Source organism: Gekko japonicus, unplaced genomic scaffold, assembly GCF_001447785.1.
Source record: "Gekko japonicus isolate JY-2015 unplaced genomic scaffold, Gekko_japonicus_V1.1 scaffold2256, whole genome shotgun sequence".
NCBI classification, from domain to species: Eukaryota; Metazoa; Chordata; class Lepidosauria; order Squamata; family Gekkonidae; genus Gekko; species Gekko japonicus.
Window position 1 is genome coordinate 280,292 of NW_015161471.1, and position 18,693 is coordinate 298,984.

General features: G+C 45.1%; 1 protein-coding gene across 1 annotated transcript in view; it reads left to right on the top strand.

Moving 5' to 3' along the window:
* LOC107125682 (CCR4-NOT transcription complex subunit 1-like) overlaps positions 1-18,040 on the top strand; it is a gene marked incomplete at its 3' end in the record, with an annotated part of 80,171 nt that extends 62,131 nt beyond the window's left edge. The window contains exons 20-26 of the mRNA XM_015429133.1: positions 1,352-1,476; positions 2,407-2,693; positions 4,712-4,790; positions 5,840-6,070; positions 7,055-7,195; positions 7,542-7,721; positions 17,924-18,040. Of these exons, the coding sequence (XP_015284619.1) occupies positions 1,352-1,476; positions 2,407-2,693; positions 4,712-4,790; positions 5,840-6,070; positions 7,055-7,195; positions 7,542-7,721; positions 17,924-18,040 (1,160 nt within the window). The remainder of the gene's footprint in view (positions 1-1,351; positions 1,477-2,406; positions 2,694-4,711; positions 4,791-5,839; positions 6,071-7,054; positions 7,196-7,541; positions 7,722-17,923) is intronic.
* Positions 18,041-18,693: the final 653 nt, after the last annotated feature.

Consider the following 18,693-nt stretch of genomic DNA (forward strand, 5'->3'; position numbering starts at 1 on the left):
CGCTGGCCCAATCAGAGAAGAGTGGACTGAAGCGGCCCAGCCGTAGAAGCCCCGTCTCTGCACTCAGTATGCAGATGGTCCTCTCCTGTCAGAGGCCCAGAGCAGACTGAGCTGAACACGCTGGCCGGGGCTGACGTGGGCGGGACTACACAAAGTAGCCAGCCAACCCAGCCAGCGTCTTCTGACTGACAGTTCAAGCCTCCAAACACTGTTGGTGTGCATTGGAACGTTGGGCCCCACTACGGCTTTATATATAAGGGACAGATGAGTATGCTAAGCTTTTTGGGGTGAAGAAGAAAGAGCTTATAGCAAGACAAAAAGGTAAAGGTTCCCTTGCTCGAAAGCCAGTCGAATCTGACTCTAGGGTTGTGGTGCTGATCTCCGTTTCAAAGCCGAAGAGCCAGCGCTGTCCGAAGACGTTTCTGTGGTCATGTGGCCGGCATGACTAAACACCAAGGCGCACGGAATGCTGTTACCTTCCCACCGAAGTGGTACCTATTTAGCTACTTGCAATTTCTTGCTTTCGAACTGCTAGGTTGGCAGGAGCTGGAACTAAAGACGGGAGCTCATTCCGTCTTGCGGCACCCGGGTCTCGAACTGCTGAACTACTGACCTTCCACAGCCTGCAGCTCAGTGTCTTAACCACTTGAGCCACTGCAGCTCCTATAGCAAGATAGTGATGCCTTTAAGCAGTAACTTCTCAAATGCTTCCTCTGGACATGGTTACTAGAGAGGGTTCCTGAGGATATTTCATGGCAGTGGGCGTAAGCTGTAGATGTGAAGATAGGCAACTGGCACAAGGTTACTTTGGCTCATCAAAGGCCTTATGGTGGACCATGTGTGGCATGAGGATGCTAAGGGAGGGGAGTCTGTGGGAGATGAGCCAGAAACTAAGACCTTATCACTACTGTGTTTTCATTAGAAGGGTGGGCAACTAGGGTTCTCGTTTGGCAAGGCCTCATTTTAGCGCCACTCATTGCAATTCAAAACTTGAGCATACAGAATAATCGACTAGTAAATCTAGCAAAGGTGGGTTCTGATCTCATTCTTGTCCTGAAGCTGTATGAAAGTGTGTCTGCATGTTTGTGTTCAGCATGCTGTGTGAACGCATGCTGTGTTCAGCTCAGGTGGCTGGACCAAAGAATAAAACTGCTCCCCTTTTATGGCCCATGAGACTTGGTTTCCTGCCTTGCAGAGTTGAGACCAGTAAAATGCACAGGTTGCATCTTCTCAATCACTTGAACCAACATATAAACCAATTTCTGGTCCCTTGGGATTGTGGAATAAATGTGGCTTTCCAGCATTTCATGGATTTATTTGTGTGCTCCCCCCCCCCCCTTCTTTCCAACAGCTGACTTATCTCAGGTATGGCCAGAGGCAAATCAGCACTTTAGCAAAGAAATTGATGATGAAGCCAACAGTTATTTTCAGCGAATTTATAATCACCCTCCACATCCAACTATGTCTGTAGATGAGGTGAGCTTTGAAGAGCTAGTGTGTTGCCCCTTGCATGTGTGCTTTCTCTCTCCCCTGGCTGTTTTTCCCCTCATTAGAGTTCTTTATAGTCTTGTGCAAAGTTTGGGACAACAGGTGCTTGCAACATTGCTTTTTGTTTGGTTGCAGTAGAAGGGAAATTTAAATTTAAGGTTCCCAAATGTATGCCTGTACTGTTGCAGACAACAAATATGCAAGTGGAAATTTCTGTGTCCAGTGGAAAGGTAACTACTGTATTCCTAAAGACAGTCCCAAGCAAATTTCACACAGCTTTTGTAATTTCAGTATTGGGTATTGAGGCATTAGGGGTATAGTGGCTAAAACAGCATTGATAGCTTTTTTTAAAAAAATCCCTATTACGCAGGAAGTGACAGGAACAGTCCCATTTTACTTTATCATGCAGCCTCTCTTTGGGGGAGCAGTTCTTTAGGGGCTTTCTAAAATAAGATGGTATTTAGTAGAGAAGCACATTTCCTAAGTTTTAAATGTTGGATGATTTGGTAGTTATCAGTAAATTGTACCAAATCACCACTTTTTTTTAATAAAAGGGCTTCTTTCCACTCATGTATGGATTATTAGGAAGTATTATTTTAATATTCTGCATTCCCAAAATAAGCAGACAGTTCTTTTGCTATAAAATGTGTCTGTCTAGTGTACACTCTTACATGAGACCTGCTTATACTTAGAGCAGTATTTTTGCTCTTGTAAAATGCCTTTCTGTTTAAATGTCCAGACATTTTTATTTTACTTCATATAGTTAAATTAGAGACTTCAGGGTTGTTGTTTTTCCTCCTGGCAAACAATGTACCTGGCTTTCCCAGTGAACGTGATGCTGTGCAAGTGCTTTAAGTTCCTTTTGTGGAAAGATTCAGTGGAAACGAGTCTCTTCGTAACATTCTGATTTCTTTGCAGGTGTTAGAAATGCTACAGAGGTTTAAAGACTCCAACATTAAACGGGAACGTGAAGTATTTAACTGTATGCTGAGGAACTTGTTTGAGGAGTATCGCTTTTTCCCCCAGTACCCAGATAAAGAGCTACACATAACAGCCTGCCTGTTTGGTGGGATAATAGAGAAAGGACTGGTTACCTATATGGCCCTGGGCCTGGCCTTGCGCTATGTTCTTGAAGCCTTACGAAAGCCTTTTGCATCCAAAATGTATTATTTTGGTATTGCTGCACTAGATAGATTTAAAAATAGGTGAGTGTCTTTTTATAATATTTCCAGAAATGGTGGGGGAGGGATCTAATTATGTGCCTTTGTCAACTATGTATAGCTTCGTAGTGCAGTATTAATGATACATTCCAGTTCTTGAGTGTATCCCACAACATAGGCGCAAATTAAATAGGAACTTGAGTTAAAGGGAATGTAGAATTTAGTGTCACTACTTAGGCGGCCTGACAAATATTACTGCTGAGTATTTCTTGAACTAAGGATCAAGTGATGGACAGCTTCCTGTTGCTCCTTATCTGAAGAGATTGCAGGTCTGTATTACTACAGAAATAGGCACGATCCAGCCACAGTTTAATCCTTTATGTCCCGTTAGTATCAGAGGAAGGAGCATCTCTTCCACTGAAATCAGTAGGACTTCTTCATTTTGGCTGGTTTGCTCCTGATAATTCCAGGGTACACAAATTGGCACTCCCAGGCACATTGCAGCTTAGAAGTGGATCCATTTTACAAGACTTCCTAGTCCTCCTGAAACTAGTAGGTTAAGCTTGCCTGATGTTCATTAATTCATTCATAAGGTTGCCATAAGTTGGAGGTGATCTGACGACACTTGATGCACATGTAACCAGCCTGATTCCGTGTCCCTCTTGCCAAGAGCTCTGGAGGCCCTGTCCATTCCCTTCCCATGTCCTGTTAGTCAGTTTACTCCCCTGTCTATGCTGCTGCTGCTTCTCTCAGGGCCTCTGTCCATTCCTTTCTGCCACTTCTACACTTCCGGTTACTCTCTAGGATCTGATCCCTTCAAGCAGCTATAGGCAACCGGTGCATTATTTCCCTCTCCCTTATAGCTTTGGCTCTGGGTTGGGAGCAGCAGGTCCAGCTACATAGCCATTTGGAAGAACCTGTATTCAAGGCACATTGTGTTTAAGATAATTTTCTGAAACTGCTGTTTGTTTTCAATGAAGTCTGTGGTTCTCGGAATTCTGACCTGTGTTCTGGTCATTGGAACAAAATTAAGCTTTGTAAACTCAGCTTAATAACTGTACATTGCATAGCTTTTCTCTCTTCTGTCACACTCTCTCATTTTCTTGTTAAGCATTCAGTCCACATTCTGGTGTGGTGACTGTTAAAATAGTTTTCATATATTTACAATAATCCAGCTAGGTCAAAAATCTGGCTGCTTGTGTCTGCACCCCTATACTCACATTGCACTAAGCCTTAATGGACTTGGTGTTTCCCGTCGACAGATAAACATCTGTAGGATTGGGGTTACATATCTGCAGTGTTTCAACAAAAACTGCTTTTCCCCATCTGCAGAGTATATGCAGCAGCCTAACAGCAGAAGTTCAATACTGATGGAGGGTCCTAAAATCGGGCTGTGTTTGTCATATTTTCAACATAAACCTGGATCTAGAATCTGGCTGTATGTCTAAATTCTGCTGAGTGGATTCTGAGTGTACACTGGTCCTAATGCACAGAATGCTTTGCATAAATGTTTTGCAGGCTGGGATGGAGGAGGAGGAAACAGGAAGGTTAAAAGAAGTGCACAGGACTAAGAAACAGTCTTGCTTGAGGTCAGGGGAACAGTAGCAGCCTGCATGGAGCATGTCTGTCTGCCAGCCCTGTGAAAGGGTTCAAATGTTTGCTTAGCAACCATGAGAACTGGACCCAGTTAAAGAAAATTGATTGTGTGTTACATAGGTAGAACTGGGCTACCTGTAGTGGAAATCTGTATGTGTGTTTAAGTCCTGTTGTACAGCCTCTATTTCAGTATTGCTTTCATGTGGGGTTTCCTTTGAAACAAACAATGGGTGTCCATAGCCACAGTGCCAGTGGATCGGACTCAGGGTAGATTTTTGTTTTTTTGGTGGGTCAAGATAATTCCATACAGCAAATGCATAGCCAGTAATTGCATCATCGTTACTATAGACAAAGCTCCAAATCCCCAGTAGGTGCAGTAGATTAACCAGTATTTTGTTGTGGTGGATCTTGATTCAGGATGTTTATTTCGTTTTTCTTTTACTAATGGATAGTTTTGCTGTTGACAGATTGAAGGACTATCCCCAGTATTGTCAGCACTTGGCTTCTATTAGTCACTTTATACAGTTCCCTCATCACCTGCAGGAGGTGAGTGTTTAAAAAGTCATGGAAAGTGAACTAGAAAGGGGAGGAGGTGGTGCCAGGGAGGGGAGAGAGGAGAACTGCAATGTTAGGTGTCTGTGTCCATTGAAGTGCCTCAACTTCCCATCACTGTCCACTCAGTGAAGGACCCGTACAAGTTCTGTGTGAACCTCTGTTTATAGAAAACCCGTAGCCCTTTGCCACTGGAAGTTTGTATTTGACCATTTCTTTTAATACTTGCAATGCAGCTTTTATTTTTATGGCCTTGTATGTGAATAGGCTTTCCTAGGCACAGCAGCCTGTCTGCCCAGATCTTTCAAAAGCAATCAAACAAGGGACAGTGGAATTAGGATCTAGAAAATCTGATGTAAATGCTGTAGTCCAAACACTAAAAGCAATGTTGACTTTAGGGTCTGTGCATTAAGCAAGATTCTATTGAGTAGGGATTTATATACTTATTTGTAATAACTAAATATTTACATGCTAATAGAAGGTCTTATCACTTTTAGTTCAGAAAGGAAAGTGCTCTAGTTGGGCTTCTCCATGTGTTTCAACACTCTTGTATCACCAATGGGAGAGGGTTTTTATCTTTTTAGTGGTTGCTGAAACTTCATTGTCATTATCCAAAATACTGTTCATAACTTGGTAATGGCCTTTGTTCTTCCATTGAACCACGTTTTCATTATTTTCTACTCCTACTGAAATCTTGGAAAACTCTCCCCTTTTACAATAGCAGGCTACACATTTCCTCTCATTCTTGTACCTGTTCATCTTCATGCAGTATGAAAAATTCTGGGGGTAGGAACAGGACAATAAAGATGTAGACCATGGGCTACAAAGCTTGCTTGCTGCATCACCCAGCTCTGTTTATGACAAGAACACAGCAACATCCTTTTAGGTGATGTTGCACCTCTTTATATGCAACTTCTGGGCAGTTATTTGAGAGCTTCAGAAACAGGGATGTCAGATGGCTGTAATACTGAAAGTAGTAGATCTGTTAACATTCCTTTGATTGCATGTGAGTTTTCAGAGCATTATACTTTTGTCTCTCTCAGTACATTGAATATGGACAGCAATCAAGAGATCCTCCTGTGAAGATGCAGGGTTCAATCACCACCCCTGGAAGTATTGCACTTGCCCAAGCTCAGGCCCAGGCTCAGGCTCCAGCAAAAACTCCTCTTGCTGGTCAAGTTAGCACTATAGTAACCACATCCACCACAACCACTACTGTGGCCAAGACCACAATCACTCCAGTGGGCCGAGTCAGCTTCAAGAAGGATGTGCCGGTGAGTACGTAGTCTGTACCAGTGGGGGTGGGAGAGAGTGTGATGAACATGCTTGAATGTATAAGCCCAAGCGCACAGTCATACAGACGATCCACCATTAACATCTGAGTACTGCTTAGAACAAGTGCATTCGCTTAATGGAACTTTTGCTTAAGATCTGCAGTTTTGGTCATTGCATTCCTTCTTGTTAACAAAAGCAGCTGCATTTTTCATTGTGTTGAAACTCCTTGGCACAAATGCTGCATTTATCCTTCAGGTGGTACAACCTTTCACAGGTCTCGAGACTTTTTCTTTCCCTCCTTGGTGCCCAGTGCCTACAGTTTACATCTAGCATAGTTCATTTTATTTACATTAGCTGCTGTATTCTGGAAAGGAGAGGATCACTCCTTGTGGACAATATTCTGTCTCTTTCTGCCACAATAGGAAGAGCATCTCAAAAACTCAGTACCTGCCCATCTAGTATATTCTTTATTCCTTCCTTTCATTGAGCTGATTATACATGATTTTCTTCTCTGTTTTTATCTTCATGACAGTCCTGGAAGGTAAGGTGGAGTAAGAGATTGACTAGTGCAAAGTCAGCCAATGAACTTCATCAAGCGTTGTTTCATAGTAAGGGGATTTGAGTCTGCATCTTCCCAGTCCTGTTTAGTCCATTTGCTAAACCACACTATCTAAATAAATTGCTTTCCCACCGTAAGGAACAACATGTTTAGTAGTCAGCCCGCTTTCAAACCACCCTGCGTTCTGCAGTGGTTTTGCATCCCCCTTTTTTTGCCCAGCACTTCCAGTACTGAGGCTTCAGTTGACTTCTGCCATAAACTTACAATGCTGTGATGACATGCAAATGTGTTTGCATAACTCTAGTCTCCCTCCAGTAATCTAGGGATGTGCTTCATAGTTCAGGGCATCATGTGTGTAGATTGTGCTGTATAAAAACTCCATTGTCATTTGCATCCTCTGTAAATCTTTGTTACTGTTTTACAGCCATCAATTAATACAACCAACATTGATACCCTGCTGGTGGCCACGGATCAGACAGAGAGAATTGTGGAACCCCCTGAAAATGTACAGGAGAAGATTGCCTTTATCTTCAACAACCTGTCTCAATCCAATATGACTCAGAAGGCAAGTAGTGCACAAGTAGTTCTATTCTGGTTTTTCTTTCTCTTCTTGTGGTGTGGCTGATGGAACTGTGGGACCGAGTGAATCTCATGCATGTGGAGGGTGAGACTGACTTGCGTGGTACCTATCTGCATGTGCATGAGGTTCTTTGAGGCAAAATGCCCTTTTATAGTTATGCCAAATGAAGAAAAATATGCATGTCTCATGCTGTAGCTACTAGAAACCACAGAATTCCATATTGCACAGCAATGTGGGTTAGTGTTCCTATAGTGTGCCTATTCCAATCAGCCACAGAATTCCCTCATGCTTTGATGCACAATTTCTCCTTAACTTGTGTTTATGGAGGCAGGTTGAAGAGCTGAAGGAAACAGTGAAAGAAGAGTTCATGCCTTGGGTTTCACAGTATCTCGTGATGAAGAGAGTTAGTATTGAGCCGAACTTCCACAGCCTCTATTCAAATTTCCTTGACACCCTTAAGAATCCAGAATTCAACAAAATGGTTCTCAATGAAACCTACAGAAATATCAAGGTAAGTTCTGCTGTGTCAGGTGTTGTTTTCATAATGTTGTTCAGTTCAACGTTTGTATAAATAGGGAATTGGCCAAAAAGACTGAAACAACCACTTTTAACTTTAAAAGGGGTAACTTCTCTGATATGAGGGGACATGTGGGAAGGAAACAAAGGAAAAGTAGAAAAAGTCGAAACTATTGGGGAACCTTGGAAACTATTTAAAACTACGAACCTAGAAGCTCAAAAAAAATGTATTCCGCAGGTTAGGAAAGGAAGGAGGACGCTCACGTTGCTGTTATTAGCAACGGCTAAGCTAACAATAGCAGCCGTATAGAAGTCCCCCACTCCGCCTACACTCACCGTATGGCATGATAAGCTCTGGGATCAATTTGTCATGGCCAAAATTGCAGATCTGAGTAGAGAGAAACAGTCACCACTCCTGGGATTAAACATGAAATTTAGAAATTTCTGGTCACCGGTAATATATTATATGGAGAGACATGACATTATCCCCACGAACCTAAATTATCACAGGTGGTTGTTCCTGTAATGAAATCTACGAACGAGTTAACCGTGTAGGTATCAGTGCCTTTCTGATGTTGAGTGTCTGGGGTTAGAGCAGCTAAGGGACGTGGAAGAAGTCTCCCCACTATACTTATTCTTCTCGGGTGGTCTTTCCTCTAACGCAGTTTTGTAGCCCCTAAGTCTGGTTATTGTTGGACAGGGTCATGTGACGGAATAGAAGCCCAGTGTAGCAACCTATGTCCCCAGGTTCCTTAACAAGTCCTCACTTGATCCACTCGGCCGTCTGACTTTTGCTGGGTTTTCAACCCCTATAACCCTCTAGAGTACACTCCTCTATAGTTATTAGTGCATGTGTTATTCGCTTATGTGCTTTCTGTTGTATTAATTTGTAAAAGAATAAAAAACTTCATTTATTAGGAAAGGCACAAACAGGTATAGGAAAAAGCGTGCATGGTTAACAAACAAAGTAATGGAAGCTGTAAAAGGTAAAAAGGATTCCTTTAAGCAGTGGAAAGCTAGTCACAGTGAGGCTGATAAAACGGAACACAGGCTATGGCAAATAAAATGCAAGTCTGTGGTCAGGCAGGCAAAAAGGGAATATGAGGAGCATATAGCAAAAAACGTAAAAACCAACAATAAAACTTTCTTCAAATACATTAGAAGCAGGAAACCAGCCAGGGAGGCAGTGGGGCCCTTGGACGACCAAGGGGTAAAAGGAGTATTGAAGGATGATAGGGAAATGGCTGAGAAGCTAAATGCATTTTTTGCCTCCGTCTTCACTGTGGAAGATGAGAAGTGCTTGCCCACTCCAGAACCACTGATTTCAGGAGGGGTGTTGAAAGACCTGAGTCAGATTGAGGTGACGAGAGAGGAGGTCCTAAAACTGATAGACAACTTAAAAACTGATAAATCACCAGGCCCAGATGGCATACATCCGAGAGTTCTGAAAGAACTCAAATGTGAACTTGTGGATCTCCTGACAAAAATATGTAATCTCTCCTTAAAATCAGCCTCCATTCCTGAGGACTGGAAGGTAGCTAATGTCACTCCCATCTTTAAAAAGGGTTCCAGAGGAGATCCGGGAAATTACAGGCCAGTCAGTCTGACGTCGATACCGGGTAAATTGGTGGAAACCATTATTAAGGAAAGAATTAGTAGGCACATAGATGAACAAAACCTATTGAGGCAGACTCAGCACGGTTTCTGTAAGGGAAGATCTTGTCTCACTAACCTGTTAATGTTCTTTGAGGGGGTGAACAAACATGTGGACAAGGGGGATCCAATAGATATTGTTTACCTTGACTTCCAGAAAGCTTTTGATAAAGTTCCTCATCAAAGGCTCCTAAGTAAGCTCAAAAATCATGGGATAAAAGGACAAGTCCTTTTATGGATCAAAAACTGGCTAATTAATAGAAAACAGAGAGTGAGTATAAATGGGCAGTTCTCCCAGTGGAGGGGTGTAAGCAGTGGGGTACCACAGGGATCAGTACTTGGTCCACTGCTTTTTAACTTGTTCATTAATGATTTGGAGTTGGGAGTAAGCAGTGAAGTGGCTAAATTTGCGGATGATACAAAGTTGTTCAGGGTGGTGAAAACCAGTGAGGATTGTGAGGCACTCCAAGGGGATCTGTCAAGGATGGGCGAGTGGGCGTCAACATGGCAAATGGGGTTCAATGTGGCCAAGTGCAAGGTGATGCACATTGGAGCCAAAAATCCTAAATATAAATACACATTGATGGGGTCTGAACTGGCAGAGACAGATCAAGAGAGAGATCTTGGAGTTGTAGTAGATAACTCACTGAAAATGTCGAGACAGTGTGTGACTGCAATAAAGAAGGCCAATGCTATGCTGGGGATTATTAGGAAGGGTATTGAAAACAGATCAGCCAATATAATAATGCCCCTATATAAATCAATGGTGAGACCTCATTTGGAATACTGTGTGCAGTTCTGGGCACCACACCTTAAAAAGGATATTATAGCTTTGGAAAAAGTGCAGAAAAGGGCAACTCGAATGATAAAAGGGTTGGAACACTTTCCCTATGAGGAAAGGTTAAAGCGCTTAGGGCTCTTTAGCTTGGAGAAAAGACGACTGAGGGGTGACATGATCGAGGTTTATAAGATTATGCATGGGAAAGAGCAGGTAGAGAAAGAGGTACTTTTCTCCCTTTCTCACAATACAAGAACCCGTGGGCACTCCATGAAATTGCTGAGCGGTCGGGTTAGAACGGATAAAAGGAAGTACTTCTTCACCCAAAGAGTGATTAACACATGGAATTCACTGCCACAGGAAGTGGTGGGTGCTACAAGCATGGACGGCTTCAAAAGGGAATTAGATAAGCATATGGAGCAGAGGTCCATCAGTGGCTATTAGCCACAAGGTATAGCTAGGGGCTCTGGGGCAAGTGATGCTCTGTCTTCTTGGTGCTTGGGGGGGGGGTCAACAGTGGGAGGGCTTCTAATGTCCTGGCCCCACTGCTGGACCTCCTGATGGCACTGGTATTTCTGGCCACTGTGTGACACAGAGTGTTGGACTGGATGGGCCTTTGGCCTGATCCAACATTGGCGTCTCTTATGTTCTTATGACAAGAAAACACAAACCATTAGCAGCTCTTTCCTCTAGGTAGTTGGTGGGTTCATATGTACTTGCTCTCCTACTACAGAGGCCCTTCTTATTGCAAGGAGTTACAAGTTCCCAATAGCTGTGGGTTGGGTCAAGTGGGGTGTCCTGTATCTTGCTCATAATATATTGCCAAGGCAGTTGACAATTTGGATGGTGTAGTATAGTGGTAAAGTGCATGGACTCTAATCTGGGAGAACCCAGACAACTATAGTAAGCTGACCTGGATAGCCCAGACAAGCTCAGTCTCATCAGATCATGGAAGCTAAGCAGGGTCAACCCTGGTTAGTATTTGGATGGGAGACCACCAGGAATGTCCAGGGTCGCTATGCAGAGGAAGGCAACTAACAGACTAACCACCTTTGTTAGTCTCTTGCCTCTATGGGGTCGCTAAAAGTTGGCTTATGGCTTGATGACACTTTATATACATGCACAGTAAGCTTGAAAAACCCTGAGAATGTAGAGCAGAAAGGGAAGTGAAAGTAATTTGTAGCAGAAAAACATTTTTTCCCAGTGTGAGGCATGGGCTGCTTTGCAGGACATAGTAGGTACATGGCTGAGGCACCACTGTGTAGTATTCGGTAGATGCTATTGTACAACAACCTCTAGAGGTAAGTAGGGGGAAAACTTATCTGAAGAAGTGTGCAGAAACATGAAAGCTTATACCCAGAATTAATCTTTGTTGGTCTTACAGGTACCACCAAACTGAAACTTTGTTCTAGAAAAAAAAACTAGATTTGAGAGTATATGTAATATAATGTAACCCTTTGGTGAAAATTACTAAAAAATATTAAAACCACTTTTATCTTTGTTGTGGTCCCTGTGCTTCACACCAATGGGATCTAGTGCGCACGCGCTGGATCAATCTGTGCTGAGGCAAGCTCTTTTAACGGATTTTCGCGCCCAGTCCTTCGGGCATGCGCAGGAACCCCACCGCGCGTGCCCAGAGGGGTGGACGCGGACATCCCGCCAGTTCCTTTCTTACCGCTGCGTTGGAAAGACCTTTTTCCTTCTCGGTCTGATCGGTTCGCTGTTAGCTTCGCTATTAGCTTCGTCTCACAGCTCTTAGGAGTTATTTTCTAACTTCTTTTTCGTTTTCAGTTCATTTTTAGTTGTTTGCTCTAAAAATCTTTTTTCTTCTTCTGAGGGGAATTTACCTCAGGCCTTCGGGCTACCCCCCCCACACACACACCCCCACCACCGCTCCCTCCATTTCTCTTCTTTATGGAGAAGAAGTAGGGATTTTTTAATAGATGCAGACACTGTGGTAGCAAACTTGCTCCTCCAGACCGTCACACCCTCTGCATTTTTTGCCTCGGAGAGTCTCACAAGCCAGAGTCCTGCCGTCATTGTGCGTGTTTCTCCAACCAAACCAGGAAGAATCGCGCTTAAAGTGGCACTGCTCAAATCGGCCCTTGCTCCCACCTCAGAGATGGAGGAGAGGCCGCCTACATCGACAGCTCCATCACCGAGGCCTGCCTCCGATGTCGACCGCCCGACACCGAAGCCCTCGACATCAAAGACATGATCGTCTGCCTCTCCGCCAATCAAGAAGAAGGATAAGGCAAGTACAGAACATAGGTCCGCGAAGAAGGGCACCTCCAAGTCCCTTAAGACAGCGAAGAAGGGGAAGGAAGCGGTGCCTGCACTGGGTGATGCCCCTATAGTGCCTCCCGCTCCAACGGCAGTATCGATATCAGAGGCCCAAGCCCCTCCACCGATACCGACCATCCATGTTTTGGACTCCCCTGTCCACCAAACGGAGCCTCCTTACTCTGACATCGACACGGCGGAGCTCCTAAGTCATCAGATGGATGCAGAGCTTTCCCCCGCTCCTTCGACTTCATCGGCATCGATGGTATCGGAAGCTCCTGACATCAATCAACGTCGGCATCGATATACCTTATGTGACACGCAGTGTCACCCTCCACGTCTGCACACTCAATCGGTCGATATCGACCCCCCGACTACAGGGACAACTCTCAAAGACACACCACTGCCTTATCTCCCAGGCATCCACGGTCCAGAAGTCGCTCCCCAAGAGTCTTCCTGCCCCCCCCCCACCAATGGCGTGGAATGAAAGACAGTTGCGGTACCTGTATGGGGCTTATCCACTATCCATGTCGTGGTTGACTCCTGCGGGCTATTCTGAGTGGGATCGCTATTCGTCCCGCTCTGTTCATAGGTCGAGGTCTCCTCACAAGTCGAAATCTTCAGCATCTCTGTCACGTTCTCCTGTAGTAGAACCATCACACCATGCCGTGGAACCAAGCCTTCCTATTAACCCTCCCGTCACTCCAAAACCTGTTGTTCCTGTCGTCCGAACTAAACCTGTAGTCTGTCAACAAGACACCTCAGTCCACACGGCACAACACGATTCTTCTGATTTCATTGAGGAGGACTCAGATACGGAGGCTTCTGAGGCTCACAGCTCTCCTGACCATGCATCTCCAAATCAGGATGTTGCGGAGGATTTACCTGTATCTCCATCTGACAACCTCACTTCGTACACTGATCTAGTAAAAAGAATGGCCCACTCTTTAGGCCTCTCTGTCGTCCAACAACATCTGCAAGCAACGGATTCAGTTTACAATATAGTTCAGCTGGATACATCTTCCACCTTGACTTTGCCTATGTCCTTGGTTCTTTTACAGGCAGCAAAGTCTCCATGACTCGAACCTTCATCCACTCCTGTTTCAACAAGAAAGCTTGACCGCATGTACAGGGTCCAAGAGTCAGAGTCCGAGTTTCTATTCTCACACCCTCAGCCAAACTCCATGGTTATAACATCTTCCTCCAAATCTAAGAAAATGCATTCAACACCTTCTGATAAGGAAGCTAAAAAATTAGATGCATTCAGCAGGCGTTTCTATTCCACAGGGGCATTGGGAGTCAAGGCCACTAACTACCTGGCCTGTATGAACCAGTATCAGTATACTCTCTGGGAATGGTTCTCAGCGCTTCTCAGCCATCTCCCAGACGATAAACTTCAAGCAGCCAGACTCTTACAAAAGGAAGGCATGGTGTTAGCAAAACAACAGCTTAACACTACCAAACATGTCCTCGAGGCATCTTCAAGAACCATGGCCTCTGCAATAGCTCTCAGAAGACATTCCTGGCTTCGCAACACTATCTCCCATTAGACACCAGATCTTATGTGGAAGACCTCCCCTTCGATGGCCTAGGGTTTTTCAATGCAGCAACTGACTCTACTCTACAAGAGTTGGATAAGAGCATTAAGGCGTCTTGAGCGCTAGGAGTCTCATCCTCTGCGAGGCAACAATACCGTCTCCGCACCTGGTCCAGGTCCTGGCAGAGACGCACCCCGGACACAAGGTGGAGACCAAGAACGTCTTCGGGAGGCCAAAAACCCGCCTACCAAAAGCCAAAGTTCGGTTCCGGACAACAAGTTTCCTGCACAAAACAGCCCAGGCCCTCCAAGCAGGGTTTTTGACTTTCCTGTCACCGAGTCAGCTCATACCCGTCTCTTTCCTTTTATCCATGCCTGGCATTTCATCACCTCAGACGAGTGGGTTACAAAATTCAGTTCCATCAGAACCGCAATACTCCGGTCGTAGACTCCACGCCCCCTTCCCCACCTCTCCTCGAGGAGGTGTCCGTCCTTCTGCCGAAGGGAGCCATCAAACGTGAACCACCACAGCTCCAGGGGATGGGATTTTACTCCCGATACTTAACAGTCCCGAAGAGAGATGGAGGCGTTCGACCCATATTAGATCTCAGGGAACTGAACCGTTTTGTGACCTACCACCGCTTCCGCATGGTCTCCCTAAAACAGATCATGCCACTGCTTCGCAGACACGTCTGGATGGCCACCCTAGACCTCCAGGACGCATATTTCCACCTCACTATCCACCCCTTCCACCGCCAATACCCACGCTTTGCAATTGGCCAACATCACTATCAATATACAGCCCTACCATTCGGCCTTTCCAGTGCCCCGAGAGTTTTCACAAAGACTATGATTGTGGTTGCAGCTTTCCTACGTCTCCGAGGGGTTGGCTTCTGGTGGCTCCTTCACAACACGCCCTGGTCTCGAACGTAACAGAAACTCTGTCACTACTGGACAACCTGGGCCTAAGGGTCAATCAACAAAAGTCTCACCTGTGTCCTGTCCAGTGAATAAAATACATCGGCGCTATCCTGGACTCAAACACATGCATGCCTTACCTACCTCCATACAGGGCCGCAGACATCATTTCCCTAGCCACCGTCATCCATACCCAACCCTCCATCACCGCCTTCCAAATCCAGAGGCTGCTCGGTCTTATAGCTGCAACTACGTCAGTTCTCATCTTTGCAAGACTCAAAATGCGTCCCTTACAACGATGGTTCATTCGCAACTATGACCTGACGAAGACTGCACACACTGTCATCCTATCCCCTCTTCCCACCATATAGGACTGTCCCTTTGAATCTCCTTCAGGGAGCGCCCTTCCACCCTCCGTCACCCGAGGCCACCATCACGACCGATGCTTCCCTGACGGGGTGGGATGCACACTGCATGCGCCTTTCTGTTGAAGACAAGTGGAACACACATATGAGGAACTGACACATAAACTTCCTCGAACTCCTGTAACCAGTTTCCTCCCCTTAATCAAGGGAAAATGTGTCAACGGTCCTAATGGACAACACCACAGCGGTATCCTCGACACATCTTTACCTGTTTCCTCCCTTATCTCTGCTTCTGAGAGTGGTCCGCAAGATACTCAAGGACAACGCGAACTGTATCCTAATAACACCATGGTGGCCAAGACAGCCTTGGTTTTCAACAGTCCTCGAGCTGTCCCGGGGGATATACCATCAGTTCCCCCCGGCCCTGAACCTACTCCTTCTCTCAGACTCCCCCGTCCTACATCACAACATACCTCAGTTGAAACTGATGGCATGGCAGATACCATCACAGGCTTCTCCTTACGTGTAGTGAGCGTCCTTTTAAATTCCAGGAAGCCCACTACTCGGTAGTCCTACGACTATAAATGGAGAACATTCTGTTCTTTTCTGGGTGATGACGCCCCTCGAGCCACCTCAGCTGGCCTCGAATGTTTTCCGTTTCCTTCTCTCCTTAGCTGACTCGGGGCTTTCTCACTCTTTGTTAAGAGTTTACTTAGCCGCTCTGTCGGCTTTTCATGTTCCAGTTGACGGATGTACTTTGTTTGCACATCCAATTTCCAAACGTTTTTTAAAAGGTTTGCTTCACCTTTATCCTCCTGTCAAAACTCCAGTCGCTCCATGGGACCTTCCTCTAGTTCTACGCCAGCTCACGAGGAAGCCCTTCAAGCCACTCGCAACATGCGAACTCAAACTCCTAGCGTGGAAAACGGCCTTTTTAATTGTCATTACCTCGGCCAGGCGAGTGGGAGAAATATTGGCTTTCCGGCATGATACACCTTACCTGTCCTTTCTGCCAGATGGAGTCCGCCTCGTCCCGGACATCTCCTTCCTGCCGAAGGTAGTGTCAGAGTTCCACCTGTAGGCGGAGGTCTTCCTCCCTGACTTCTTCCCAAATCCAACATCAGAGGAAGACAAACTACTCCACACCTTGGACGTGAAGCGGGCTCTCCTGTTCTATCTCACCAGAACGCGCCCAACTAGATGAGAATCACAACTGTTCGTCTCGTACGCTTCACCGCGCCTGGGCACTCACATCACGGCTCAGCGCCTGTCAAAGTGGATTGTAGGTCTAATCCACCTATGTTACCTACTCGCCAAACAGCCATTTCCTGGCCCTATCAGGGCTCATTCTACCAGGGCTGTCGCGACTTCCACTGCCTTCCTCCAGGAAGTACCACTGCAAGACATTTGCAAAGCCGCTAAGTGGGCCACGCCTAACACTTTCATCAGGCACTATGCCCTAGACATCCGTACCCCCACCAGTAACAACATGGGACGTCACATTTTGTCCTCGGCTACACAGTAAAAGACCTGCCAGCACCCTCCTCCAGGTAGGCTACTGCTCGCTAATCTCCCATTGGTGTGAAGCACAGAGACCACGACAAAGATAAGCAGGTTGCTTACCAGTAACTGGTGATCTTCGAGTGGTCATCTGTGCATTCACACCACCCGCCCTCCTTCCCCACTGTTGTCAGCTTCTACATTTTTTGTGGGGGTTGATTTGCGGCAGTTTGTAGGAACTGGCGGGATGTCCGCGCCCACCCCTCTGGGCATGACCACTCAAAGATCACCAGTTACTGGTAAGCAACCTGCTTATTTATCCACTGTATAAAAATTACCTCGCGAAGTACAATATAAAATATAGTTTCAGTATCAATATAATTCATTCCGCTTGTAGCATAAACCATTAATTTCAACGTTGCTTGAAAGCATATCAAACAGTAACAGTTACATTTCATTCTCACCACAATTCTGAATATATGTTGTAACGCAAGTTCCCAAGGTCTGTTTAACTCGATTTCAGCTACTTGCTTGAAAGCATATCAGACGGCAGTAAAGTTTTATCTCATTCTCTCCACAATGTTGAATATCTGTTGCAGTTTCGATCCCCAGAGTCTCTGTATATGAGCTTTCCAAATGAGATGGTCCAACAATTATGCTCCATATATTTACAAACTCAATTCCAGCCTGACAGATTGGCTAGCTCCTTTCTGTTTTGTAATTGGTTTCTTTTTCAAAGGTGGAACTGTTCCTCATCTGTAAACACTCAAGCAGAAAAATTCTTATCTGCACTCACGTTTCACCAAACATTTCTTCTGAAAGTTCCCTAAGGTGGGTAGTTGGCTAAAAAAACTCTTTAAATAAATAAAATTAAGTACTGCTTTCTAAAAGCAGTTACTTCCATGGCTAATATGTCTGAGTTGGAAGTACTCAATTACCGAAAGCAAAACATCATCAATATTCATTTGAAAATCTGCATAAGGAGATTTGTCTGTACGTTGGGTTGTGTTCTTTTAGGTCTTCTTGACTGAGACCAAACCTATCTCATTTCTTGCAGCTCTTAAGCTATTTTAGCTAACAGAAGATATTAAAATAAGGCTTCATGGATATATGTCTTCCTTTTAACTTAAATCTCATCGCTGTCAAAAAAAAACCCTCTTTAGGTACTGCTTACATCTGATAAAGCTGCTGCCAACTTCTCAGACCGTTCTCTGCTGAAGAACTTGGGTCACTGGTTGGGGATGATCACGCTGGCGAAGAACAAGCCCATCTTGCACACGGTAAGGCTGATTGGAGTGGGAGCTGATATTGTGAAGGTGAAAATTTTAGCCTATCCCTACACACATTATTTTTTTTTGTTTGGGTATACCAAACACGAAAATATTAGTATGTACTGGTATTCCCAAATACCAATATGGGTATGATATTGGGATTTTCTAAATAATCGGTATTCATCATCGTGGCTTCTGTGCAGTCCCACATGGGATCTGCGCAGGCGCAGGCCAGCCACGGAAAAGATTTGCAAGCTTTCTAATAGACTAGGAGTGCCCCTCCTCCCTCTGGCGCTTTCCCGCCAAAACGCTCACATGACCAGGAGGAGGGGCACTACTCCCTCAGTTCTCTTTTTGCCGCCACGGAGAGATCATCTCCACTGCTGTTCTCTGTGTTTTTTTCCTCACCTCAGTTTTGAGGCTGAGGAGATTTTTTATTCTCAACAGTTTTTTTTTATTCAAGTGAACAATGAAATACATCTAAAGAAGATCTTATTTTTATTTTTTATGTTTTTGTGTGGATTTCTACTGTGTCATTATGGCCTATTCCCCTCTGCTGAGGTGTGTGGACAAAGAGCCAGGCTGCGATGGCACTCTTAGGAGTTCACCTAGCCTGATGATGGCCTATTCCCCCTCTGCTGAGGTGTGTGGACAAAGAGCCA